Source organism: Pogoniulus pusillus, chromosome 41 (assembly GCF_015220805.1).
Source record: "Pogoniulus pusillus isolate bPogPus1 chromosome 41, bPogPus1.pri, whole genome shotgun sequence".
In the NCBI taxonomy this organism is placed as follows: domain Eukaryota; kingdom Metazoa; phylum Chordata; class Aves; order Piciformes; family Lybiidae; genus Pogoniulus; species Pogoniulus pusillus.
In genome coordinates, this window is record NC_087304.1 from 2,599,712 (window position 1) to 2,625,374 (window position 25,663).

A 25,663-nucleotide genomic window follows, 5' to 3' on the forward strand; every position below is an offset into this window, starting at 1 on the left:
TCTGAAACACGAGGAGCCAGCAGGCTCCAAGACCCTCCCTCCCCAGGCAAGCAGGTTTTAAACAGAACTTTCTTGGTTTTCATCTCTTATTAATTGTCCTCACTAAATCCAAACCCAGCAACCCCTTGGCAGGCAGATGAAAAACTCTCCTTGCAGAGAACAAAGCTGAAGTGTGCCCATGGCAGGTCCTTAAGAGCCATTTGCAAACCACAGCAAGCAAGACCCAGATTTTCTGAGGAGATTTCTGTGGCCAAGAGGTAGAGAGAGGAGGAAAACAAAAGAAAAACCACCACAGGAGCAGCCTGGGGCTGGAAAAGAGCTGGAAAGGACAAATCCACCTCGTGCCCTCCTGTGGAAAGGGACAGGAGTGCTCCCCAAAGCACCCCTCAAAGGCAGCTCCCACCCCAGCAGCAGGATTTAGCTGCTCGCTGGGAACCCAGAGAGGCAGGCAGCAGCCTGGGGGGAGGGAGCAGCTTCACAGATGGAGGTTTCTTCCTCCTCCCCGTGGCTGGAGGACGCAGAAGCAGGCTGGAGAAGGCAGCAGAGGATGGTCTGGAGTCAGGAACTGGCTGCTGGAGGATTCTTGCCTGGTGGGGCAGCAGTGCTGTGGGAAGGAAGAGACAAGTCAGGGCCAGCACTCGGGGCAGGACACTCGAGAATGTGAAGAAGCTCCCAGAAAAGCCTCTCTGCTGGCAGCAGGAGAGCAGCTCAGACAAGCAAACCTTTGAGAGTGCTGCACAGGCCACAGAGCAGCACATTGCAACCTCCCCCTGGGTGCTGAGGCAGCAAAACTTCACAGCCACAGCACCACCAAAACCACTGCTGGCTGCAGAGAGTGCCCCTGCCCCGTGGGGACAGCTGCAGGCTGAGGCAGAGGTGTCCAAGGCAGAGGCATTCTGCAGACAGAGGCTGCCTGTTCCCTGGGCTGCTCCTACCAGGGATGGGCAGTTGGGAATTCTCTCCCTCCTGCCCAGCCTCCAACGCTGGTTCTATGCCCAGCAGGACCAAGCAGCAGGCTTGGGCAAGCTGCTGGGAGAGGTTTTCATGGAGTGGGTCAGGTTGGAAGGGACCTACAAGATCAGGCAGTCCCAAACCCCTGCAGTGAGCAGGAACTCAGCAGCCCCAGCTTGCTGCAGGCCCCATCCAACCTGGATCTCAACCCTGCTCAGGCTTGGAGCCTCCACAGCTTCTCTGTCCCAGTGCCTCAGCACCCTCCTGGGGAACAAGGCCAAGGGCAGGTTCTGCACTTTGGCCACAACAACCCCAAGCAGCACTGCAGGCTGGGGACTGAGTGGCTGAAGAGCAGCCAGGAGGAAAGGGACCTGGGGGTACTGATAGATAGTAGCTGAAGATGAGCCAGCAGTGTGCCCAGGTGGCCAAGAGAGCCAATGGCATCCTGGGCTGGCTCAGGAGCAGTGTGGGCAGCAGGACAAGGGAGGTTCTTCTGCCCCTGTGCTCAGCACTGCTCAGGCCACACCTTGAGTGCTGTGTCCAGTTCTGGGCCCCTCAATTCAAGAAAGATGTTGAGCTGCTGGAAGGTGTCCAGAGAAGGGCAACAAAGCTGTGAGGGGCCTGGAGCACAAATCCTATGAGGAGAGGCTGAGGGAGCTGGGCCTGTTTAGCCTGGAGAAGAGGAGGCTCAGGGCAGAGCTCATTGCTGTCTACAACTACCTGAAGGGACATTGTAGCCAGGTGGGGGGTGGCCTCTTCTCCCAGGCAACCAGCAATAGAACAAGGGGACACAGCCTCAAGTTGTGCCAGGGTAGGTCTAGGCTGGATGTTAGGAAGAAGTTCTTCACAGGGAGAGTGATTGGCACTGGAATGGGCTGCCCAGGGAGGTGGTGGAGTCCCCATCCCTGGGGGTCTTCAAGCAAAGCCTGGCTGAGGCACTCAGTGCCATGGTCTGGTTGACTGGCTAGGGCTGGGTGCTAGGTTGGACTGGATGAGCTTGGAGATCTCTTCCAACCTGCTTGATTCTATGATTCTATAAGAATTCCTTCCTCATGTCTCATCTCAAGCCAGCTCCTTCCAGCCTGAAGCCATCAGCCCTCACCCTGTCACTGCAGCTGGGTTGGAAGGGACCTTAAAGATCATCCAGCTCCATCCCTCCTGCCCCAGGCAGGGACACCTCCCTCTAGCCCAGGTTGCCCAAGGGCCTCCAAATGCCTCTGAGACAGCAAAGAGTTCTTCTGCTCCAGAAGCAAAGCTCCCTGCTTTTGACCAAGGAAATAAATGATGTTCCAGTGCTTCCCAGGAGGTGTCAGGAAGGCTCTCAAACAGCAGCCTGGAATCTTGGCCCTGCTTGGCACAGCTGCACTGAGCTGTTGTCACCACAGGCTCTGCCAGGCAGGTTGGTGACAGAATCCATGGTGGGAAGGGAGCTCAGAGCTCATCTCCTTCAACCCTCTGCCATAGGCAGGGACAGCTCTCAGCTGCTCCAGGCCTCATCCAGCCTAACCTTCAGCACCCCCAGGCAGGAGGCAGCCACATCCTCCCTGGGCAGCCTGGGCCAGACTCTCACCACCCTCACACTGCAGAACTTCTCCCTCAGCTCCACTGTAACCCTGCTCTGCCTCAGCTCCAAACCATTCCCCCTCAGCCTGTCTTAGATACCCTCAGCAAGTCACAGAGAGTCAGGGGCTGGAAGGGACCTCCAAAGCTCAGCCAGTCCAAGCCCTGCCAGAGCAGCAGCACCCAGAGAGGAGCACACAGCAACACATCCAGGCAGGGGTTGAGTATCTCCAGAGGGGGAGACTCCACAGCCCCCCTGGGCAGCCTGTGCCAGGCTCTGGCACCCTCACAGGGAAAAAATCCCTCCTCATGTTTACATGAAGCTTCCTCTGCCTCAGCTCCCACCACTGCCCCTTGGCCTGGCACTGGCATCCCCCAGCAGAGCCTGGCTGCAGCCTCCTGCCACTCACCTGCACACACTGAGAACCACTGCTGAGGTCACCTCTCAGCTCCTCTGCTCCCAGCTCCCAGCCCCAGCTCCCTCAGGCTCTCCTAGCAGAGCTGTTCCATTCCCTTCAGCACCTCTGTGGCTCTGGGCTGGGCTCTCTCCAGCACTTCTGTGTCCCTCTTGAACTGGGGGGGTCAGAACTGGACACAGGACTCCAGATGTGGCCTCAGCAGGGCAGAGCAGAGGGGCAGGAGAATCTCTCTCCACCTACTCACCACAGCCCTGCTCATGCCCCCCAGACTGGCACTGCCCCTCCTGGCACCAGAGCACACTGCTGGCTCCTGCTCACCCTCCCAGCCACCAGGACCCCCAAAGCCACTTCCCCTTTGCTGCCTTCCAGCAGCTCAGTCCCCAACCTATCCTGAGCCCTGGGCTTGTTCTTTCCCAGGTGCCAGACTCTGCCCTTGCCCTTGCTGAACTGCATTCAGTTCCTCCTTGCCCATCCCTGCAGCCTGTGCCAGTCTGGCTGGCTGGCAGCACAGCCTCCTGCTGTGGCAGCCACACCAGAAGCTCCTCTGCAGCCTTTCTGCAGGACCCCTTCAGGCACTGGCAGCAGCTCTGAGGTCCCCTTGGAGCTTCTTCTTCTCCAGGCTGCACCCCCCCCAGCTCCCTCAGCCTGTCCCCACAGCAAAGCTGCTCCAGCCCTTGGAGCACCTCTGTGGCCTCCCCAGGCCTCACTCCAGCAGCTCTGTGCCCTCCTGCTGAGGACACTACAACTGGAGGCAGGATTGGAAGTGAGGCCTCAGCAGAGCAGAGCCAAAGGGCACAATCCCCTCTCTTGCCCTGCTGCCCACACTCCTCTGGCTGCAGCCCAGCACACAGCTGCCTGCTGGGCTGCAGGAGGGCACTGCTGGGGAGCTTCTCATCACCCCCAACAGGTGCCAAGGTGCCCCCTGCCCTGGTTACCTGCGGCCCTGGGCAGTGTTGAGCTGCTCCTTCATGGCTATGGCATGCTTGAGCAGGCTGTCAATGCTCTTGAAGTACACACTGCTGTCAGCCATGTTCTTGATGGCACTGCAAGAGAAGAGGGCAGTGGAGGGAAGGGCTGGAGGAGCTCCAGAGGTTTTTAGGAGCACCCCAACCCCATCCCCCACAAAGGGCTGGGGAGAAGAAACCTCAGCTTTAGGCATCTCCACACTCTGGATTGACTGTGGGAGAGCAGCAGGGCTGGGGAAAGGCTTGGGGCACTCATCAGCAATGCATCCCAGAATTCCAGCATGGAGGGGAGTGGGAAGGGACCTCTGGAACTCATCCAGCCCAACCCCTCCATGCTCCAGCAGAGCATCCACAGCAGCTTGCCCAGGAGCACAATGGCCAAGGGGGGTTGGAAGCTCTGCAGGGAGGAGACTCCACAACCTCTCTGGGCAGCCCTGGGCTACAGCAGGAAGCATCCTGGGAGTCTGTTCTTACCAAAGACCTGGAATCATGGAATGGTTTGGAAGAGACCTTCAAGATCATCCAGTGCCAAGCCCCTGCCCTGGGAAGGGACTCCTCCACCAGCCCAGGTTGTCCAAGGCTTCATCCAGCCTGACCCTGAACACCTCCAGGAAGGAGACTCCACAACCTCTCTGGGCAGCCTGCTCCAGGCCTCCAGCACCCTCACACCAAACAAGTTTCTCCTCCTGCTCAGCTGGCACCTCTTGGCTTCCAGTTTGTGCCCTTTGCCCCTTGCTGGGCACCACTGAGAAGAGGTTGGGTCCCATCCTCTTACCCCCTTTAGCTATTGGGAAGACTCCAGTGGAGCCTCTGAGATCCATGGCCCAGCTCAGAGCACTGCACTGCCTCACCCCCAGCTGTCCTCCCTCTCCTCCTGCTCACAGCAGGGAGGGGGCAGGGAAGCACAGGCAGATTGTCCTCCAGGTTGGCAGAGAGCTCCAAGCTCCAACAGCACAACCCAGCCTCCAGCCCTGCCCAGCCACCAGACCATGGCACTCAGTGCCCCAGCCAGGCTTGGCTGCAACACCTCCAGCCACAGCCACTCCACCACCTCCCTGGGCAGCCCATTCCAGTGCCAATCACTCTCTCTGCCAGCAACTTCCTAACAACATCCAGCCTCAACCTGCCCTGACACAGCTTCAGCCTGGGGCCCCTTCTTCTGGCCCTGGCTGCCTGGCAGCAGAGCCCAACCCCACCTGGCTACAGCCTCCCTGCAGGCAGCTGCAGGCAGCAATCAGCTCTGCCCTCAGCCTCCTCTGCTGCAGGCTGCACCCCCCCAGCTCCCTCAGCCTCTCCTCACAGGGCTCTGCTCCAGGCCCCTCCCCAGCCTTGCTGCCCTGCTCCAAACACCTTCCAGCACCTCAACAGCTCTCTGCAATGGAGGAGCCCAGACCTGGACACAGCACTGCAGGGGTGGCCTGAGCAGTGCTGAGCACAGGGGCACAAGAACCTCCCTTGTCCTGCTGCCCACACTGCTCCTGAGCCAGCCCAGGCTGCCATTGGCTCTGCTGCCCACCTGGGCACTGCTGCCTCCTCTGCAGCTCCTCTCTGCCAGCACCTCCAGGGCCCTCTCTGCCTGCCTGCTCTCAGCCACTCTGGCCCCAGCCTGCAGTGCTGCTTGGGGTTGTTGTGGCCAAAGTGCAGAACCTGCCCTTGGCCTTGTTCAGTCTCATCCCCTTGGTCTCTGCCCACCCATGCAGCCTGGCCAGGTCCCTCTGCAGGGCTCTGCTCCCCTCCAACAGCTCCACACCTGCTCCTAGCTTGGTGTCCTCTGCAAACTCACTGCTGCTGGACTCAATCCCCTGCTCCAGATCATCAATAAAGATACTGAACAGGACTGGGCCCAGCACTGCTCCCTGGGGCACAGCACTGGTGACAGCTGCCAGCTGGATGTGACACCAGCCACAACCTTCCTCCTCCTGAGTGTAACCTGTACCTGCAGGCATACTCCACAGTGTAGATGGCTCCTTGGCTCTGCTCCTCCCAGCTCTGCATGTCAGACTGCAAGAGAAGAGAAAGGATGAGAGAGGAAGGCAGCAGTGGTTAGGGACACCCTGGCCTGGCCCAGCCCACAGGGAGCTGCTCTCCCAGTCCTGCCCAAGCAAGAGCTCTGCCTGCTCCTCACTGGAATTGATGTTTGGATTCTGTGCCCTCCTTGACAGCCTCTGACCACCTCCACCAGCATCAGAAAGGACCATTTCCCGTGGGCTCAGGCCAACCCTGTGGGTACTCTGGCAGAACTCTCCCTTGTTTTCAAGTGTTTGGGCTCAGGAGAAAGCTGAGAGCCAGAGGCAGGCAGGCAGTGAGCAGCCAGCAGTGGGCAGTGAGCAGCCAGCATCCAGCTGGGGTTTGGGGCCAACAGGGGGCAGTGAGCAGCCAGCAGTGGGCTGGGGTCCGGGGCCAGCAGTGGGCAGGGAGCAGCCAGTAGTGGGCTGGGGTCCGGGGCCAGCAGTGGGCAGGGAGCAGCCAGCAGCGGGCAGGGAGCAGCCAGCAGCGGGCAGGGAGCAGCCAGCAGCGGGCAGGGAGCAGCCAGCAGCGGGCAGGGAGCAGCCAGCAGCGGGCAGGGAGCAGCCAGCAGCGGGCAGGGAGCAGCCAGCAGCGGGCAGGGAGCAGCCAGCAGCGGGTTGGGGTCTGGAGCCAGCATTGGGCAGGGAGCAGCCAGCAGCGGGCAGGGAGCAGCCAGCAGCGTGCAGGGAGCAGCCAGCAGCGGGCAGGGAGCAGCCAGCAGTGGGTTGGGGTCTGGAGCCAGCAGTGGGCAGGGAGCAGCCAGCAGCGGGCAGGGAGCAGCCAGCAGCGTGCAGGGAGCAGCCAGCAGCGGGCAGGGAGCAGCCAGCAGTGGGTTGGGGTCTGGAGCCAGCAGTGGGCAGGGAGCAGCCAGCAGCGGGCAGGGAGCAGCCAGCAGCGGGCAGGGAGCAGCCAGCAGCGGGCAGGGAGCAGCCAGCAGCGGGCAGGGAGCAGCCAGCAGCGGGCAGGGAGCAGCCAGCAGCGGGCAGGGAGCAGCCAGCAGCGGGCAGGGAGCAGCCAGCAGCGGGCAGGGAGCAGCCAGCAGCGGGTTGGGGTCCGGGGCCAGCAGAGGGCACTGAGCAGCCAGCACCGGGCTGGGGTCGAAGGCCAGCAGTGGTGACAGGATAAGAGGGAACAAACGGAATCTTTGAGGAGGGCAGATTGAGACTAGAACTGGGGAAGGAATTCCTGCCAGCAAGGCTGGGGAGACCCTGGCACAGGCTGCCCAGGGAGACCCTGGCACAGGCTGCCCGGGGAGGCTGTGGATATCCCCTCCCTGGAGGTGTTCAAGGCCAGGCTGGATGAGGCCCCGAGCAGCCTGGGCTGGTGGAGGTGTCCCTGCCCATGCCAGGCTTTGGGAACCCTCCCAGTGAGAAGTATCTTGTCCTGTCCAACCTGCACCTGCCCCCCAGGGCAGCTTGAGGCCATTTCCACCCAATCCTGTCCCTTGTACCTGGGGAGCAGAGCCCAACCCCCACCTGGCTTCCACTCCTCTCAGGGAGCTGCAGAGAGCAATGAGGTCTCCCTCAGCCTCCTCTTCTCCAGGCTGCACACCCTCAGCACCCTCAGCTGCTCCTCCCTCCCCAGTCCTGTTCTCCAGACCCTTCACCAACTTTGGTGCCCTTCTCTGGACCTGTTCCAGCTCCTCAATGTCCTTCTTGGAGTGAGGAGTCCATACTCAAAGTGTAGCCTCCACAGTATTGAGCCCAGAGGGACAATCCCTGCCCTGTTCCTGCTGGCCACACCACTGCTGACCCAGGCCAGGCTGCTGGTGTCCTTCTCAGCCACCTGGGCACAGCCTGGCACATCTTCAGGCAGTTGCCAACCAGCACCCTCCAGGGTTTTCTTTGCTGAGCAGTTTTCAGCCTCTCTGCCCCAAGGCAGAGGGACCACAGCAACCCCAAGCAGCACTACAGGCTGGAGCCAGAGGGGCTGAGAGCAGCCAGCCACAGAGGGAGCTACAGAGGAGGCAGCAGTGTGCCCAGGTGGGCAGCAGAGCCAATGGCAGCCTGGGCTGGCTCAGGAGCAGTGTGGGCAGCAGGACAAGGGAGGTTCTTGTGCCCCTGTGCTCAGCACTGCTCAGGCCACCCCTGCAGTGCTGTGTCCAGTTCTGGGCTCCTGGATTCAAGAGAGCTGTTGAGGTGCTGGAAGGTGTTTGGAGAAGGGCAGCAAGGCTGGGGAGGGGCCTGGAGCACAGCCCTGTGAGGAGAGGCTGAGGGAGCTGGGGGGGTGCAGCCTGCAGCAGAGGAGGCTCAGGGCAGAGCTGATTGCTGCCTGCAGCTGCCTGCAGGGAGGCTGTAGCCAGGTGGGGTTGGGCTCTGCTGCCAGGCAGTCAGGGCCAGAAGAAGGGGCCCCAGGCTGAAGCTGTGTCAGGGCAGGTTGAGGCTGGATGTTGTTAGGAAGTTGCTGGCAGAGAGAGTGATTGGCATTGGAATGGGCTGCCCAGGGAGGTGGTGGAGTGGCTGTGGCTGGAGGTGTTGCAGCCAAGCCTGGCTGGGGCACTGAGTGCCATGGTCTGGTGGCTGGGCAGGGCTGGGTTGGGCTGTTGGAGCTTGGAGCTCTCTGCCTACCTGCTTGCTGCTGTGATTCTAAGGCTGGAGCACTGCTGGAGCCTTTCACCTCACTAACAGCATTCTCCAGGTCCAGCAGCTGCCCTCAGCTGTCACTTCAGCTCCTGCCCCTCAGCCCTGCCAGGCTCTGCTGGGTGTTGGGAGCTGATCTGTTCCCTCTGCAGGACTTGTCACACAATTTGTCCAATTTCCTTTCCTCCAGGACATGTTTCCCTGAGACTCCTCTTGATTAAATGGATACAAGGGACAGGCTCTGGAATCAGACTCCCAAGCCTGTCTCCTGCACCCTCCCTCAGCAGGAGCTGTACCCCCACACCCCCACCCCTGCACCCAGACACCTATAGGAGGCCTCCATCAATAACTGAATAATCAAATGTCCCAGGGCAGGTTCAGGGGAGCAGCAGGGCTGGGAAGGAGGGGAGAAAAATGAGGCCTGACAGCAGATTAGCATAGGCAAGGAGCTGTAATCTCCTCCTGAGGCATCAGCCCTAATGAATCCTGACTGGCAGGAGAGGCAGGAGGACACCACGCAGCTGGCACAAAGGTGGCTGAGCCCCCACGCAGGAACACAGCTGGAGAGATGCAGTTCATTACCCTGCCTGCCCCTCCCTGCTCCTCTCCCCTGCCTGCCCTCCTCCCACCTCCCACCCGACTTTGTGCAGGGGATGAAAACCTCCCAGAGGGAAGAGTTAACAGCCCCCGGCAGGAGGCAGAGCCGCGCCTGGGGCTGCTTGCAAGAGCCCAGCCGGGGGAGGGCAGGAGCACAGCTGGGCTCAGCTTTCCTCTGCTGCTGATCGTGCCTCAGCCCTCCCAGCTCCCCTCAGCCCCAGCCCCGACTGCCAGCTCCCCTCATTCCCCCTCCTCCAGCTCCCCTCATTCTCCCTCCTCCAGCTCCCCTCATTCCCCCTCCTCCAGCTCCCCTCACTGCCCTTCCTCCAGCTCCCCTCATTCCCCCTCCTCCAGCTCCCCTCACTGCCCCCTCCTCCAGCTCCCCTCACTGCCCCCTCCTCCAGCTCCCCTCATTCCCCCCTCCTCCAGCTCCCCTCATTCCCCCCTCCTCCAGCTCCCCTCATTCCCCCCTCCTCCAGCTCCCCTCACTGCCCCCTCCTCCAGCTCCCCTCATTCCCCCTCCTCCAGTTCCCCTCATTCCCCCCTCCTCCAGCTCCCCTCATTCCCCCCTCCTCCAGCTCCCCTCATTCCCCCCTCCTCCAGCTCCCCTCATTCCCCCTCCTCCAGCTCCCCTCGTTCCCCCTCCTCCAGCTCCCCTCATTCCCCCTCCTCCAGCTCCCCTCATTCCCCCTCCTCCAGCTCCCCTCATTCCCCCTCCTCCAGCTCCCCTCATTCCCCCTCCTCCAGCTCCCCTCATTCCCCCCTCCTCCAGCTCCCCTCATTCCCCCTCCTCCAGCTCCCCTCATTCCCCCTCCTCCAGCTCCCCTCATTCCCCCTCCTCCAGCTCCCCTCATTCCCCCTCCTCCAGCTCCCCTCATTCCCCCTCCTCCAGCTCCCCTCACTCCCCCTCCTCCAGCTCCCCTCACTGCCCCCTCCTCCAGCTCCCCTCACTGCCCCCTCCTCCAGCTCCCCTCACTCCCCCTCCTCCAGCTCCCCTCACTGCCTCCTTCTCCAGCTCCCCTCACTGCCTCCTCCTCCAGTTTCCTTCATCCCCACCTTCCACCTCCCCTCATCCCCCTCCCACCTTCCACCTCCCCTCATCCCCCCTCCCCTTCCAGCTCCCCCCTCCGCCCACCTTCCAGCTCCCCTCATCTCCCCTCTACTCCCAGCTCCTCTCATCCCCCCCACCACCACCTTCCAGCTCCCCTCATCCCCTCCCCACCTTCCAGCTCCCCTCATCCCCTCCCCACCTTCCAGCTCCCCTCATCCCCTCCCCACCTTCCACCTCCCCTCATCCCCCCCCACCTTCCAGCTCCCCTCATCTCCCCCTCACCTTCCAGCTCCCTTCATCTCCCCCTCCCCTTCCAGCTCCCCTCATCCCCCCCCACCTTCCAGCTCCCTTCATCTCCCCCTCACCTTCCAGCTCCCCTCATCCCCCCCCCACCTTCCAGCTCCCCTCATCCCTCCCCCACCTCCCAACTCCCCTCACCCCCTCCACTCTGCCTCACTCCCTGCACATCCAGGTGGGCTCCTGCAGCATCTCACCCCCCAACACCTGACTGACTCCCTCCTTCCCCCTCCCGCGAAGGGAGGTGGGAAGGGACCAAGGGGCCAGGTCAGGAGGACATTCTGTGCCTGGGGCCCAGAGCCAGGTGTGCCTCACCTTGTGCTGTGCCAGCTCTGGAAGGGACCTCCTGACGTGCTCCTGCAGGCGGTAGAGGGCCACGGAGGGCTCGTTGGCCAGCACGTACATGCTCTCTGTGAACTTGTCTGTGACTGCAACCACAGAGAGCAGCACAGTTAGGGCAAAGGAGAGGCAGAAAACAGAATGCAACCCCGGGGCTGGCAAGGCCTGGCTGTGTTCCCAACGCTGCAGGGGAGAGAGCAAAGGGAAGCCTCAGCTGCTTGGGATGGGTGGGTTTAAAAGCAACCTCCCCCCCCCAACCCTTCCCCCAAAGCAGGGAGCTCTGCTTCCACTCTCCCCACGGCAGCAGGCAGGGATGGAAACAGCCTGGAGTTACACAGTACCACAGTACCATCAGGGTTGGAAGAGACCTCACAGCTCATCAAGTCCAACCCTTTAGCACAGAGCTCAAGGCCAGACCATGGCACCAAGTGCCACGTCCAGTCCTGCCTTGAACAGCTCCAGGGACGGCGACTCCACCACCTCCCCGGGCAGCCCATTCCAGTGGCCAATGACTCTCTCAGGGAAGAACTTTCTCCTCACCTCCAGCCTAAATCTCCCCTGGCACAGCCTGAGGCTGTGTCCTCTTGTTCTGGTGCTGGCCACCTGAGAGAAGACAGCAACCTCCTCCTGGCCACAACCTCCCCTCAGGTAGTTGCAGACAGCAATGAGGTCTGCCCTGAGCCTCCTCTTCTCCAGGCTAACCAATCCCAGCTCCCTCAGCCTCTCCTCACAGGGCTCTGCTCCAGGCCCCTCCCCAGCCTTGCTGCCCTTCTCCAAACACCTTCCAGCACCTCAACAGCTCTCTGCAATGGAGGAGCCCACAACTGGACACAGCACTCCAGGGCTGGCCTGAGCAGTGCTGAGCACAGGGGCACAAGAACCTCCCTTGTCCTGCTGCCCACACTGCTCCTGAGCCAGCCCAGGCTGCCATTGGCTCTGCTGCCCACCTGGGCACTGCTGCCTCCTCTGCAGCTGCTCTCTCCCACCACCCTCAACTCCCTCTCTGTCTGGCTGCTCTCAGCCACTCTGACCCCAGCCTGTATCTCTGCATGGGGTTGCTGTGGCCAAAGTGCAGCACCCTGCACTTGGAGCTATTGAACTCCATCCCCTTGGGCTCTGCCCATCTGTCCAGGCAGTCAAGGTCCTGCTGCAGAGCCCTTCTGCCCTCCAGCCCAGCCACATCTGCTCCCAGCTTGGTGTCATCTGCACACTTGGTGATGACTGCCTCCATGCCCTCATCCAGGTCATCTATGAAGATGTTAAAGAGTTGTGCCAAGGGAAGTTCAGGTTGGACATGGGGGAAGAGTCTCTTCTCTGAAAGGCTTCTCATGCACTGGAATGGGCTGGGCAGGGCAGTGGTGGAGGCATCGTGCCCGGAGGTGTGCAGGGGTGGTGCAGGCAGTGCCCGGAGGGGGGTGGTTTAGCTCAGGACTGGTCAGTATGAGGCTGCTGGTTGCATCCCATGGTCTTGAAGGTCTTTTCCAGTCCAGGCAATGCTGCAATTCCAGCCACAGGCAGCCCAGCCTGGGATGGCAGCACCCCCACAGCCCCCTGCCAGCTCTGCTTCCAGAGACTGCCTGGGTTAGACCATCACAGAACCAGGCAGGTTGAGAGAGAGCTCCAAGCTCCAACAGCCCAACCCAGCCCCCAGCCCTGCCCAGCCCCCAGACCATGGCACTCAGTGCCCCAGCCAGGATGGGCTGCAACACCTCCAGCCACAGCCACTCCACCACCTCCCTGGGCAGCCCATTCCAGTGCCAATCACTCTCTCTGACAGCAACTTCCTAACAACATCCAGCCTCAGCCTGCCCTGCCACAGCTTCAGCCTGGGGCCCCTTCCTCTGGCCCTGGCTGCCTGGCAGCAGAGCCCAACCCCACCTGGCTACAGCCTCCCTGCAGGCAGCTGCAGGCAGCAATCAGCTCTGCCCTGAGCCTCCTCTGCTGCAGGCTGCACCCCCCCAGCTCCCTCAGCCTCTCCTCACAGGGCTGTGCTGCCCATCACTGTGCCCTCTCTGAGCGCAGCAGATGAGCAGGGCCCAGCAGAAGCCTGGCTCCAGGTCCAGCTGGCAGTGCAGTGCCAGCAGCAGCAGCAGCAGCAGCAGCGCCAGCAGCAGCAGCAGCGCCAGCAGCAGTGCCAGCAGTGCCAGAAGCAGCAGTGCCAGCAGTGCCAGCCCCAGCAGTGCCAGCCCCAGCAGTGCCAGCAGTGCCAACCCCAGCAGTGCCAACAGTGCCAGCCCCAGCAGTGCCAGCCCCAGCAGTGCCAGCAGTGCCAACCCCAGCAGTGCCAGCAGCGCCAGCAGCAGCAGTGCCAGCCCCAGCAGTGCCAGCCCCAGCAGTGCCAGCAGCAGCCCTGCCGAACCCGCGGCCCTGCCACGACTCCCTGGGCCCTCTCGGCCACCAATCAGCTCGGACCCGCAAAGCCCTGCAGCGGCTGTGCCCGCGGCTAAGCGAGCCCCCCGGCCCGGTGCCAGTGCCGGTGCCAGTCCCGGTGCCGGTGCCGGTGCCAGTCCCGGTGCCGGTGCCAGTCCCGGTCCCACCTTTCTTCACCTTCAGCTGCATCTCAGGCTCCTCCATCCCGCACCCACCGCTTCCGCTTCCGGCAGTGCACACCACAAAAGGCCCCGGCCGGAAACCGCCGCGGAGCCGCCCCTCGCCATGCAAAAGGCTCCGGCTGGAAACACCGCGCAATCGCCAACGTTCCTGTCCCGTCTCCCCCTCCCCCAATACTGACTCCCACCCCCCCCCCCAAAGCCTTAGGCTGTGCCCATGCCAAGCCGAGGTGGAGCCCCCACCGTGGGCAGGCACCGGAGGGGCGCCCGGTCGCCACTCCCCGGGTCGGGCCACCGCGTCCCCGCCGCAGGCAGGGCGGCCTTAGGCGGCAGCACGTGGGGCCGGGTGCGGGACTAGGGGCAGCTGGAGGGAGGTGGAGTTCTCGGGGACCCCCCCCCCACCCTGCTGCTCCCCACTACCCGAGCAGTGGGGACTTGATACCCCACGGCCACCGCCACCCCGTGACGCCGTCCCACGCCGGGCACTGTGGCTTTAACGCCCGGCTCGCCGCCTCGCCGCCGTCAGCGGGCAGGAGGAGCCGCACCGAGCCCTGTGCCCCCCCATTCCCCTCGGGCAGCCCTCGGCAGCCTGGCCGGGCCCTGCCGGGAGGAAGGGGAAGTGCTGGCAGCGGAGGCGATGCGCCGGAGGATGCCGAGGGTGAGCCCAAGCTCCTCCGCGGGCACCGCGTTCGGAGCTCACCGGTGCGGAGGCGAGCGGGGGGACGGCTGGAAACGGCAGTGGGCTCTGGAGGCTGAGACCCCTGGGGAGCTGGGGGTGTGCCCCCCGAACCTGCCCGGGCTCGGTCGTGCTGGCCGCGATAGGAGCAAAGGGCAGAGGGGGGACCCCGAACGCCGCTCGCAGGAGTTGGGCGGCCGCAAGCGCTCAGCGCTCAGCGCTCGGCAGCCTCCCCCCTCGCTGCCCTCTCTCTCCCCTGGGAGGTGTCCCCCACCCCCCACCCTCCCTCCTTTTCCTCCCTTCCTGACGCCTCGTTTCGTGGCAGCTGCCCCATGGAAGGTGAAGAAGCTGCGACTCGTCTGCCGGAGCCCCCCCCAAACACTGAGCACACCCAGGAGCAGCCCAAAGAGGATGAGGATGGAGCCAAGGCGGCAGCGGCAGCAGCAGCAGCAGCAGCAGGCAGGGAGGAGCTGGCTGGGACCAGGGACGCGGGGGACAGCAGCGGCCCCCCGAGGTGTCAGCAGCTGGACCAGGATGTGCCACGCTTGGCCCGGGGGGACAGTGAGTGCCTGGGGCGGGGGGGGGACGGGACAGGGTGGTGGGAGCCAGGATGGGGCAGACGACACGCAGCTGGCATCCAGGCACGCAGCTGGCATCCGAACACGCAGCTGGCATCCGAACACGCAGCTGGCATCCAGACACGCAGCTGGCATCCAGGCACGCAGCTGGCATCCAGCCCCTGCGCTGGCATCAAGGTGCCCCCGGGCTCGGCGTGGGCGGTGGTGGGGGCGGGTGGGGTGATGCTGCCTGGGTCTCGTTGTGTGTCCCCCCCACCCCAGCAGGCGCCGGGGAGGTCCCTCAGGGCTGCTGTGGGTTTGCAGGTGCAGCAGCTCCTGTCCCACAGCCCCCGGCGGGCAGGCAGAGGAGCTGCCAGCTCCCGGCGCTTGACAGTGAGTGTGGCACAGCCCTGCCGGGAGGCTGGCAGGGGAGAGGGCACTTTGGGCTCGCATCTTACTAAAGCTGCTCCCCCCCACTCCGCCTCCCCCCCAAAGTCTTTTTTCCCTGCTGCTGGGGTGTATGTGAGCCCCTCCCCTCCCCCCTCCCATAGCGTGGCAAAGCCAAGCCCAAAGCCAAAGCTTGGCCATGCCCTGTGCCAAGCAGGGAGAGGTCGCTGCGGCCCCAGGCTGTGCAGCCAGAGATGCCAAACTCGTCCCAGCTCCTCTCCTAATTAACCCTTGAATCCCTTGTTCGGGAACAGAAGGAGAATTCCAAGTGGAGCTCTTGGAGGAGGCTGAACTGCATCCCCCCTGGCTGCCTGCTGTGCCCTTAGTGCCAACCCCCTGACTCCTGTGGTGCCCCAGCAGGGCTCTGCTCTGGGCTGCTTTCTCTGCCCTGCTCAGCCCTCAGTCTCCAGCCTGTTTCAAGGGAATAATTTGGGGTTTTCTTTGCAGGCCTCAGGTGGGGTTTTTATTGTAGGGAACACCTCCAGGTGAGGTGCATCAGACCTGAGCTTGCAGGATGCTCTTGGCCTCAGGTCGGTGTGGCTGCTGCTTGGGCGTGGAGGAGAAGTGCCCTGAGTGTCTCCTCTCTCTGGAACAGGCTTTCCCCTGAAGCACTCCAACACCCTGACCAACAGGCAGCGAGGGAATGAGGTCTCAGCCCTGCCAGCCACGTTGGACAGTGAGTACAGGGTGGCAAAGCTGGGGAGGGGCCTGGAGCACAGCCCTGTGAGGAGAGGCTGAGGGAGCTGGGGGGGTGCAGCCTGCAGCAGAGGAGGCTCAGGGCAGAGCTGATTGCTGCCTGCAGCTGCCTGCAGGGAGGCTGTAGCCAGGTGGGGTTGGGCTCTGCTGCCAGGCAGCCAGGGCCAGAAGAAGGGGCCCCAGGCTGAAGCTGTGGCAGGGCAGGTTGAGGCTGGATGTTGTTAGGAAGTTGCTGGCAGAGAGAGTGATTGGCACTGGAATGGGCTGCCCAGGGAGGTGGTGGAGTGGCTGTGGCTGGAGGTGTTGCAGCCAAGCCTGGCTGGGGCACTGAGTGCCATGGGCTGGTGTCTGGGCAGGGCTGGAGGCTGGGTTGGGCTGTTGGAGCTTGGAGCTCTCTTCCAGCCTCCCTGATTCTGTGGTTCTGTATCTGGGCATCCCCTTGGGGTGCCAGGGGGCAGCAGGATGGGAGCCTCCATCCATCTCCTGCTGCCACACTGCTCAGTGTCCACCGGGGTGGTCTCTCGAGCTGCTCCTTGTGCTGCTGCTCTCAGCACTCACTGCTGTGCAGCAGAAAGGTGTTGGTTCACCACCTGGTTTTGAGGCTCAGGGAGATGCTGGTGTGTGTCCCCCCCCCTAACTTGCAGGGGTCCACTTGCAGGGCACTAAGCAGGGGAAGGTTTGTGCATGAGTTTGTGAGGATGCACCTTGAATCCTGGGGTCAGTTTTGGGCCCCTCACTCCAAGAAGGATAGGGAGGAGGCTGGAGTAGGTCCAGAGAAGGGCAGTGAAGCTGGTGAGGGGTCTGGAGAACAGGGCTGGGGAGGAGCAGCTGAGGGGGCTGGGGGTATGCAGCATGGAGAAGAGGCTGAGGGGAGACCTCATTGCTCCCTGCAGCTCCCTGAGAGGAGGCTGGAGCCAGGTGGGGGTTGGGCTCTTCTCCCAAGGAACAAGTGACAGGATGAGTAGAAATAGCCTCAAGTTGCCTCAGGGTGGGTGGTTTAGGTTGGACATGAGAAGAAACTTCCTCACTGGAAGAGTTCAAGCCTGGCACAGGCTGCCCAGGGAGGTGGCTGAATCCTCCCCCCTGGAGGTGCAGATATGGCACTTGGCAGGGGGGGATGCTTTAATGACCATGGTGGTGCTGGGTCAACAGTTGGACTCAATGACCTCAGAGACCTTATTCCCACCCAAAGAATTCCATGATTTAGTGACTTCTCCTCCTCCTCCTCCAGCACTGTCCATCCACCAGCTTGCTGCCCAGGGAGAGCTCAGCCAGCTGAAAGAGCACCTTCGGAAAGGTACCCCTGGGACCTTGGCTCCTCACCCCTGGCGCCAAGCAGAGACCTTGCCTTAGTTTTCCAGCCCTTGTTGGGTTTCCTGGGAGGAGAGGGAGCAGAGAGGGCTTTACCCTTCCTGTTGAAGGGATCTCCTTCACGTTTGTGCAGGTGAGAACTTGGTCAATAAACCTGATGAGAGAGGTTTCACTCCCCTGATCTGGGCTGCAGCCTTCGGCGAGATCGAGACCGTCCGTCACCTGCTGGACTGGGTGAGGCCAGGAGGCTTCAGGCAGCACCTCGCTGGCAGGAGACTCCCATCTCCAACCTCTCTGCCTGCCAAACTGCCCAGCACCATCCTGGTACCATCCTGACCCCACTCTTTTCCCCTGGTACCAACTAGGATGTGTTTGTAGAGTGCCAACCAGTTTGGGCGCCGTCGGCTGCTGCTCCCCGGGGGGCTGTGAGCTAAGTCAGGAGCACAGAGAGCCTGAGCTGGCAGCCAGCAGTAACTGTTTGGAGTTCAGTAGCTGCTCAGTGGTGATTTGAGATCGGGGCTGAGCACTTGGGGCCTGTAGTCTGCCAGCAGATGTGCTCACCCAGGGGTCCTTGCAGTTAAGGAACTCATTGCTGCGTCCTCCTTCCGCTGCTGGGCTGGCAGCTGAGCTCTGCCTGGGGCTAAGCAGGAGCTGGATCCTCCTCTGCCCTGTATCCCTTCTGCCCTGCATCCTCCCCTGAGCTGGCAGCTGAGCTCTGCCTGGGGCTAAGCAGGAGCTGGATCCTCCTCTGCCCTCTATCCCCTCTGCCCTGCATCCTCCCCTGAGCTGGCAGCTGAGCTCTGCCTGGGGCTAAGCAGGAGCTGGATCCTCCCCTGTGCTCAGCATCCTCCTCTGGACTGGCAGTTGAGGTCTGGCTGGGGCTAAGCAGGAGGAGGATCCTCCCCCCGTGCCCTGCACCCTCCCCTGGGCTGGCAGCTGAGGTCTGGCTGGAGCTAAGCAAGAGATGCATCCTCCCCCTGTGCCCTGCATCCTCCTCTGGGCTGGCAGCTGAGATTTGGCTGAGGTTAAGCAGGAGCTGCATCCTCCCCCTGTGCCCTGCATCCTCCCCCTGTGCCCTGCATCCTCCCCCTGTGCCCTGCATCCTCCCTCTGGGCTGGCAGCTGAGGTCTGGCTGAGGCTAAGCAGGAGCTGCATCCCCCCCCATGGACTGGCAGCTGATATCTGCCTGGGGCTAAGCAGGAGCTGGATCCTGCCCTGCCTCCTCTCTTGCCCTGCCTCCTCTCTTGCCCTGCCTCCTCTCTTGCCCTGCCTCCTCTCTTGCCCTGCCACTGGGATGTGGCTCCCTGAGGTCTCAGCAGAGCTCCCAGGGCTCAGAGATGATCCCACAGCAGCTCGCCCAGGGTCACAACGGTGCCAGGTAGAGTTGGAAGCTCCCCAGAGACAGAGACTCCACAACCCCTCTGGGCAGCCAAAGGCATCCTAGGATGCCTTTGGCTGCCCAGAGGGGTTGTGGAGTCTCCTTCTCTGGGTTTTAGCTCCTCCTCCCTCCGTGGGGGTTAACTCCTGTGCTGTCCCCAGGGTGCTGACCCCCACGCCTTGGCGAAGGAGCGGGAGAGTGCCCTGTCCCTGGCCAGCATGGGTGGCTACACTGACATTGTCACCATGCTGCTGGAGAGGAACGTGGACATCAACATCTACGACTGGGTGAGTGCCACCAAGGAGGCTTTAAAGCTCCTTGCAGCCAGCAGGGACATCCTCTGACCAGAACAGATCAGCTCAGAGCCCCTGAGCTGCAGTGCTGCCAGGGATGGAGCAGCTCCAAAACCTCTCTGGGCAGCCTCTCACCACCTTCAGCATCAAACATTTCTCCCTTCTCTCCTCTCCCACTCTTCAGTCTCCCTCTTTCAGTTCCAAACCTCTCTGGGCAGCCTCTCACCACCTTCAGCATCAAACATTTCTCCCTTCTCTCCTCTCCCACTCTTCAGTCTCTCAGTTCCAAACCTCTCTGGGCAGCCTCTCACCACCTTCAGCATCAAACATTTCTCCCTTCTTTTCTCTCCCACTCTTCAGTCTCCCTCTTTCAGTTCCAAACCTCTCTGGGCAGCCTCTCACCACCTTCAGCATCAAACATTTCTCCCTTCTTTTCTCTCCCACTCTTCAGTCTCCCTCTTTCAGTTCCAAACCTCTCTGGGCAGCCTCTCACCACCTTCAGCATCAAACATTTCTCCCTTCTCTCCTCTCCCACTCTTCAGTTTCCCTCTTTCAGTTCCAGACCTCTCTGGGCAGCCTCTCACCACCTTCAGCATCAAACATTTCTCCCTTCTCTCCTCCCCCACTCTTCAATCTCCCTCTTTCAGTTCCAACCCATCCCCTCCCTTGTCCTAGCCCAACAGGCCCTGTTCAGAGTCTGGCCCCAGCTTTCATTTCACCCCCTTTAAGCACCGAAAAGCCACCAGAAGGTCTCTCCTGGAACCTTCTACATCTCCAGGCTGAACACTCCCAACTCTCTCAGCCCTTGCTTCATCTGTGGAGCCTCCTCTGACCCTCCTCCAACAGATCCTCCTTGTGCTGAGGGCTCCAGAGCTGAACTCAGCACCCAAAACGCCACCGTTTAGCTCTCGCTGCGCCGCACGCAGAGAACAAACCACTCAGCCCTCAGCTGGGAGAAGGGTGGAAGAAGGGGGGTGCCAGTGGGCTGGAGGAGCCCCCCTGCACCCCTTTGCTGTGGGAGGAGGAGCTGGGTGACACAGGTAACACAGCCCTTCCCCTCTCCCTGCAGAACGGTGGCACCCCCCTGCTCTACGCCGTGCGTGGCAACCACGTCAAGTGTGTGGAAGCTCTCCTAGGTAATGGGCACCAGCAGCCCCTGGGGCCTCACTCCCTGCTCCCTTCTGGGGGCACAAACTGAGCAGCCCACCCCCTTATGGAGATGTTGCCCAACCAGGATGGGCAATTTCTGGGCACCAGGTTGTGCCATGCCCTGATCTCCGCTGCCCTGCTTGCAGCTCGCGGTGCTGACCTGACAACGGAGGCAGATTCTGGCTACACCCCAATGGATCTGGCTGTGGCCTTGGGGCACAAGAAAGGCAAGTGTCCCCTCCTTGCCTGGCAGGGAGCTCTGCTCTGGGAGCCTCCAGGCAATTCCCAGCTTCCAGCTGTGCCTGGGGCTCTATTTCGACCTTCTCCTGCAGCTGCTTTGCTCTGCCAGGCAGAGAACAGGGTCAGAGGAATCAGGATGGGTCCTGGTGCCCCTCTCTGCCCCTCCAAACCAGAGCTGTGCTGGCACTGGGGAGATGGCCCTGGAGTAAAAGGTTCTCCAGCCCTGCCCACAGCAGGCTGGGGGCTCAGGAGCTTTCTCTTCCCTGGGTTTCACTTCTCTCCCCTCTGTCAGTCCAACAGGTGATCGAGAATCACATCCTCAAACTGTTCCAGAGCAAGTAGCTGGAGTGAGCCCAGCCTCACCCCCAGCACCAGCACTGCTCCTCTGGCACCAGCCTGCCCCAAGCCAGGCATTGGCACCAAGCTTCCAGCCAGGAGCAGGTGGAGGAAGCTGGGAACCATCTGCCTTTGGTGGATCTGTGCCTCTCCTGCAGGGTGGCACAGCCACAGCACACCCAGGGACACTCACTGCCAGGGCAGCTGCATCTCTGCCCTGCCTGGGCTCCTCTGTGGGCATCCAGGTGCTGCACTGTTGGAAGTAAACTCTAAAGCAGCCTTCTGCAGCCCTGTCCCTTGCCAGTCCCAGCACCAGCAGCCTTCTGCAGCCCTGTCCCTTGCCAGTCCCAGCACCAGCAGCCTTCTGCAGCCCTGTCTCTTGCCAGTCCCAGCACCAGCAGCCTTCTGCAGCCCTGTCCCTTGCCAGTCCCAGCACCAGCAGCTTTTGGAGCCTTGTCCCTTGCCAGTCCCAGCACCAGCAGCCAACCAACCTCTCCAAAGCCTCCTCTCCTCCCAGGGCCCTGATGCTCCTCCACACAGCTCCTGGAAGAGGGAAGTTCCCTCTTATGCCCATGAAGGTGCCAGGCCTCTCAGCAGGCAGCCAGGGAAGTATCCATAGGCAGGCAGGAAGGACACCCAGCAGCAGGCATCACCCTGGCCACAGGAGCACAGCGTGGTCCATGCAGTGCTCCCATCCTGATCCCAAGCCCTGTGAGGTCACCAAAAAGCCACTCCCAAGAACTTCAGGGGGGGGTCAGTTAGGGAAGGTGGGAGGCAGCCAGAACCCACAGCAGGTGGAGAGGACACTTCAGCTGTGCCCAAGCCACTCACCAGCGTGGCCACAGCAAGCCCTGGGAGGCTCAGTGCTGGGCTGCCACTCACCCAGGGAGCAGCCAAGAAGCAGTGAGGACATCATTTATTGCTGGCTCCACAAGCAGTGTCCCACCAGAGGCTTGGAAGTCCAAGATGTGCATCTGCTGTCCCTCAGTCACCTCCCCTGGGTGCTGGGGGGGTCCTCTCTTGGTGCTTTGAGGTGCAGCTTGGTGCTGCTGGCAGGGTTATGCTGGGCCATTCCCCACCTTTAGGATGCTGCCCCTAAAGCTTCTCCCCCAGCACGCCCAGGTGGTAGACCACAATCCTGCCAAAGAAGTCAGTGCTGCTCTCAAAGGTGATCTTCAGCTTGTCCAGCACTGTCTCCTCCAGCTGGAACCTGTGTGGAGCCCATCAAGGAGTAAAACAGGCAAGGGAGGAGGATACCACGACACAAGAGAGGGGGCACCACACACCACCCACCTGGGACACCTGCTCCAAGAGCCTCAGACCCAGCTGGACCCTCTGGCTTTGCTCCAGCTCCCTTTAGTGGTGGCAAAGTTGAAGCCAGAGCTCTGCCACTGTGTGTGTGTGTGTCCCCCGGCTCTGAGCCACCCCTGCCCAGGCTGTTGGACCCAGCTCATGCCACAGCAAAGGATATCTGCATGGCATTGGAGTCCTCAGGGTACAGGTGTGAGATCTTCACCAGCTCTTCTCCTGCTCTGCAGCCTGCTGAAGGTGGAGGCAGCTGTAGGAGGGTTCCAGTGCTGGGGGAGCCTCTGCCAGCTGCTTTGGAAGCCCCCCAAAACTCCAAGGCTGGGAGCAGAGGGTCTCATAAGCAGCCAAAATGTGCTGGAGAACCTCAGGTCCTTGCTAGTGCTAGATCCATGGAATGGGTTGGAAGGGACCTTGATGCTCATCCACTTCCAAGCCCCTTGCCATAGGCAGGGACCCCTCCACCAGCCCAGCTTGCTCAAGGCCTTGGACACCTGCAGGGAGGGGACATCCCTCTCTGCTCCAGCCTCTCCTAGCAGGGTTTGAGTGCAGGTAAACTGAGGCAGGAGAACCCCTCCCCAATCCTCCCCTGACCCTCCCAGCCCAGCTCCTCACCTTCCAGCGTGCACAACCGACTGGAGAATCCCCCCTGGAACTGGACCTGCAGCTGGGAGACCTTAACGGTGCTGGGGAAGTCCAGAGTGACCCACTGGCACGTGCCCTAGGGCAGAGGGGGGGACACCAGAGCCCTGTCACAGCTCCCTTCCCGGGCACAGCACCCCCACCCTCACCCCTCTGGTGCCCTCTGTGCCCTGACCTGGTCTGAGTTCCAGCAGGTCTCCTCGCTGGCATCGAACATGTGCTGCTTCCCGAACTGCTTCCCGTCCCGGTTCAGCACCGAGCTCACCCTGCACGGGGACAGGTGCCAACGGCCCCGGGCACGGCGGGCACAGCGTCAGGCAGGCCGTGGGGAGGGCACCTGGCTGCTGCCTGTCCCCTCGGGGCGGGGTCGGGACTCACCGCGTGGCTGTCTTGGCACAGATCAGGGGCTCCAGGGGCATCGCTGCCTGCCGGGAGGGGGGAGGGAGATCAGGGTGGGGTGAAAATGGGGACAGCACTAAGGGCACCCCAAGATCATCTGGGAGAGCTGGGCAAGGATGGGCACCACTGAGGGCATCCCAAACATCATCTGGGACAACTGGGCAGGGCACCACTAAGGGCACCCCAAACATCATCTGGGACAGCTGGGCAGGGCACCACTAAGGGCACCCCAAACATCATTTGGGACATCTGGGCAAGGATGGGCACCACTAAGGGCACCCAAACATCATTTGGGACAGCTGGGCAAGGATGGGCACCACTAAGGGCACCCCAAACATCATCTGGGACAGCTGGGCAGGGTACCACTGAGCAGCACTAAGGGCACCCCAACATCATCTGGGACAGCTGGCCAAGGATGGGCACCACTAAGGGCACCCAAATATAATCTGGGACACCTGGGCAGGGCTGGGCACCACCGGGCAGCACTAAGGGCACCCCAACATCAACTGGGACAGCTGGGCAGGGATGGGCACCACTGGGTAGCACTAAGGGCACCCCAAACATCATCTGAGACACCTGGGCAGGGCTGGGCACCATTGAGCAGCACTAAGGGCACCCAAACATCATCTGGGAGACCTAAGCAGCAGTGGGGACCCCCAAGCAGCACTAGGGACACCCCAAACATCAATCGCACCACCCAAACCGCCCCGCGAACCCCCGGAGCAACCCCGAGGAGCCCTGAGAAGCAGGATTGACCCCACCCAGCATCACTGCGACCCCCCGAGAGCATCCCCCCACCGTCCATCCCGGTCCCGTCGAACCCCCCCACCCCCACTCACCGCTCTCCCGGCGCAGGAAGCTGCGGAAATGCTTCCCGGGGCCGCCTCCCGCCCCGCCCCGTCCCGCCCCGTCCCGTCCCGCCCCGCCCCGCCCCGCCCCGCCCCGCCCCGTCCCGTCCCGCCCCGCCCCGTCCCGCCCCGCCCCGCCCCGTCCCGCCCCGTCCCGCTCCGCCCCTCCCGGTGCCGGTAGCATCATGCGGGACGGCTCAGGCCTCCCTTCCCCCCCGCCCCCCCCTTAGCAGCCTCCTTCCCTGGCGGGGGTGAGTGCAGAACCTCGAAGCCCCCCACCCGCCCAAGCAGCACCCCCGGTCCAGCACCTCCGGGGGTCCTGTACCCCACGATTCACTCCCCCCCCCCCGCCCCGCCGCACCTCCAGCAGCCCCCTCCGCTCCCCCCGGCTCTTGTAGGGTCCTGGGGGTAAGGATACCCCCCCCAAGTCCTCCGGTCCTGCTCCAGTGGGGACCCCACGGGCTCTGGGGTGGGAGTGGGTGCTGGGTGTCCTCCCGGGCCAGCTCTGTAGGTGGCACTGGCGGAGCGCGAGTGGGGACAGCGCGGAGGAGGGAGGCTGGGGAGAGGAGACCGCAGTGAGGGACTGCGGGGACCCAGGCACGGCCTGACCGCCCCCAGCATCCCGGCACCCCTCAGCGTCCCGGTGTCCCGGGATGCTCCAGGAGCGCGGTATCCCGCTGTGCTCCAGGATCCCTTAGCATCCCAGTATCCCGCTGTGCTCCAGGATCCCTTAGCATCCCAGTATCCCGCTGTGCTCCAGGATCCCTCAGTATCCCGCTGTGCTCCAGGATCCCTTCGCATCCCAGTATCCCACTGCGCTCCAACATCCTCCAACATCCTGGGATCCCGCTGTGTTCTAGTGTCCCTCAGCATCCCACTGTGCTCCAGTATCCCTTAGCATCCCAGTATCCTGCTGTGTTCTAGTGTCCCTCAGCATCCCACTGTGCTCCAGTATCCCTTAGCATCCCAGTATCCCAGTGTACTCCAGTATCCCTTAGCATCCCAGTATCCCACTGTGCTCCAGTATCCCAGTATCCTACTGTGTTCCAGTATCCCTCAGCATCCCAGTATCCCACTGTGCTCCAGGATCCCTCAGCATCCCAGTATCCCGCTGTGTTCTAGTGTCCCTCAGCATCCCACTGTGCTCCAGTATCCCTTCGCATCCCAGTATCCCACTGCACTCCAACATCCTTCAGCATCCCGGGATCCCAGTGCCCTCCAGGATCCCTCAGCATCCCAGTGTGCTCCAGTATCCCTTAGCATCCCGGTGTCCTGCTGTGCTCTAGTGTCCCTCAGCATCTCGCTGTGCTCCAGTATCCCTCAGCATCCCAGTGTCCTGCTGTGCTCTAGTGTCCCTCAGCATCCCGATGTGCTCCAGTATCCCTCAGCATCCCAGTGTCCTGCTGTGCTCTAGTGTCCCTCAGCATCCCGATGTGCTCCAGTATCCCTTTGCATCCCAGTGTCCTGCTGTGCTCCAGTATCCCCCAGCATCCCTTTGTGCTCCAGTACCCCGGAGCACTCCGGCACTCCTGAGCATCCCTGCGTGCTTCAGAATCCCTGCACGCCACAGCAGGACCTCTCCAGGCAGGGCTAAGTTGCCCACTTTGCATACAGGGGAGCTCGGAGGTGGGGGGGGGCCCCAGGACACCTCCGCAGGGAGAAATCATCCCCTTCCCCCCCTCCCCCCCCCCCCCCCAACACAGCACCGGGGTTAAAATGGTCCTTCCGTGGCTCACTCACAGCTCTGGCTCCCTGTGAACGTGCTCAGTGCCCGGAGACATTGCCCAGCCTTGACCCCACAGTCCCCACCACGTCCCCAGTTGGCCCTCACCGTGCTGGGGGAGATGATGGCACAGCAGAGCTCTGCAGCAAACACACCCACACCCACACCCCCCCCCCCCCCCCAAATCTCCACACCAGCAAGACCAAAAGCGGTCAGGTGCTGTCAAAGTATCACCTCCCCTCGGGGTGGGAGTGGGGGGAGGGGAGCTCGGCTGGCACACGCCTGGCAGCGTGCACGCACACGTGGTGACATGCATCGGTGTGACAGGCTTCGTCTTCTTCCTCTTCTC

The 25,663-nt window shown here is 62.4% G+C and overlaps 3 protein-coding genes across 9 annotated transcripts; 1 reads left to right on the forward strand and 2 right to left on the reverse strand.

Moving 5' to 3' along the window:
• Nucleotides 1-68: 68 nt before the first annotated feature.
• On the reverse strand, nucleotides 69-13,404 carry BORCS8 (BLOC-1 related complex subunit 8). 3 transcript variants are annotated; one of them, XM_064175213.1, is made up of 5 exons: nucleotides 13,303-13,403; nucleotides 10,742-10,854; nucleotides 5,832-5,896; nucleotides 3,866-3,973; nucleotides 69-604 (listed from the first exon to the last, which is right to left on the reverse strand). In XM_064175213.1, the coding sequence occupies exons 1-5, from the start codon at nucleotides 13,337-13,339 to the stop codon at nucleotides 559-561; spliced, it is 369 nt and encodes a 122-aa protein (XP_064031283.1). In that variant the 5' UTR covers nucleotides 13,340-13,403; the 3' UTR covers nucleotides 69-558. The 3 variants fall into 3 exon arrangements, with proteins under 3 accessions (XP_064031283.1, XP_064031285.1, XP_064031284.1); XM_064175215.1 differs by having other exon boundaries at nucleotides 13,313-13,389; XM_064175214.1 differs by lacking the exon at nucleotides 69-604 and having other exon boundaries at nucleotides 3,862-3,973; nucleotides 13,303-13,404.
• Nucleotides 13,405-13,715: 311 nt separating this feature from the next.
• Nucleotides 13,716-20,684, forward strand: RFXANK (regulatory factor X associated ankyrin containing protein). Of its 5 annotated transcripts, none has more exons than XM_064175193.1 (9): nucleotides 13,718-13,972; nucleotides 14,316-14,488; nucleotides 15,590-15,670; nucleotides 16,922-16,987; nucleotides 17,135-17,235; nucleotides 18,541-18,666; nucleotides 19,742-19,808; nucleotides 19,968-20,048; nucleotides 20,362-20,684. In XM_064175193.1, exons 2-9 carry the CDS (start codon nucleotides 14,323-14,325, stop codon nucleotides 20,661-20,663), a joined length of 990 nt encoding a protein of 329 aa, XP_064031263.1. In that variant the 5' UTR covers nucleotides 13,718-13,972; nucleotides 14,316-14,322; the 3' UTR covers nucleotides 20,664-20,684. The 5 variants fall into 5 exon arrangements, with proteins under 5 accessions (XP_064031264.1, XP_064031266.1, XP_064031263.1 ...); XM_064175192.1 differs by having other exon boundaries at nucleotides 13,721-13,972; nucleotides 14,316-14,551; XM_064175195.1 differs by having other exon boundaries at nucleotides 13,722-13,972; nucleotides 14,316-14,551; nucleotides 20,354-20,497.
• A 614-nt stretch (nucleotides 20,685-21,298) lies between these two features.
• On the reverse strand, nucleotides 21,299-23,646 carry NR2C2AP (nuclear receptor 2C2 associated protein). Its single transcript, XM_064175212.1, has 6 exons — nucleotides 23,583-23,646; nucleotides 22,723-22,769; nucleotides 22,520-22,610; nucleotides 22,318-22,423; nucleotides 21,868-21,936; nucleotides 21,299-21,608 (listed from the first exon to the last, which is right to left on the reverse strand). Exons 2-6 carry the CDS (start codon nucleotides 22,761-22,763, stop codon nucleotides 21,493-21,495), a joined length of 423 nt encoding a protein of 140 aa, XP_064031282.1. The 5' UTR covers nucleotides 22,764-22,769; nucleotides 23,583-23,646; the 3' UTR covers nucleotides 21,299-21,492.
• Between the last annotated feature and the right edge of the window lie 2,017 nt (nucleotides 23,647-25,663).

Excerpts from the sequence above, each read along its gene's own strand:
- BORCS8 (XM_064175213.1), bottom strand. The coding sequence starts at position 13,339 with ATGGAGGAGCCTGAGATGCAGCTGAAGGTGAAGAAAG. Across the intron at positions 3,974-5,831 it reads ACTGTGGAGTATGCCTGCAG|TGCCATCAAGAACATGGCTG; the intron begins GTACAGGTTACA and ends CTTCTCTTGCAG. Across the intron at positions 605-3,865 it reads AACACTGCCCAGGGCCGCAG|CACTGCTGCCCCACCAGGCA; the intron begins GTAACCAGGGCA and ends TCCTTCCCACAG.
- RFXANK (XM_064175192.1), top strand. The coding sequence starts at position 14,323 with ATGGAAGGTGAAGAAGCTGCGACTCGTCTGCCGGAGCCCCCCCCAAAC. Across the intron at positions 18,667-19,741 it reads ACATCAACATCTACGACTGG|AACGGTGGCACCCCCCTGCT; the intron begins GTGAGTGCCACC and ends CTCTCCCTGCAG. Across the intron at positions 19,809-19,967 it reads GTGTGTGGAAGCTCTCCTAG|CTCGCGGTGCTGACCTGACA; the intron begins GTAATGGGCACC and ends CCCTGCTTGCAG.
- NR2C2AP (XM_064175212.1), bottom strand. The coding sequence starts at position 22,763 with ATGCCCCTGGAGCCCCTGATCTGTGCCAAGACAGCCACGCG. Across the intron at positions 22,611-22,722 it reads TGTGCCAAGACAGCCACGCG|GGTGAGCTCGGTGCTGAACC; the intron begins GTGAGTCCCGAC and ends GTCCCCGTGCAG. Across the intron at positions 22,424-22,519 it reads CCTGCTGGAACTCAGACCAG|GGCACGTGCCAGTGGGTCAC; the intron begins GTCAGGGCACAG and ends CCTCTGCCCTAG.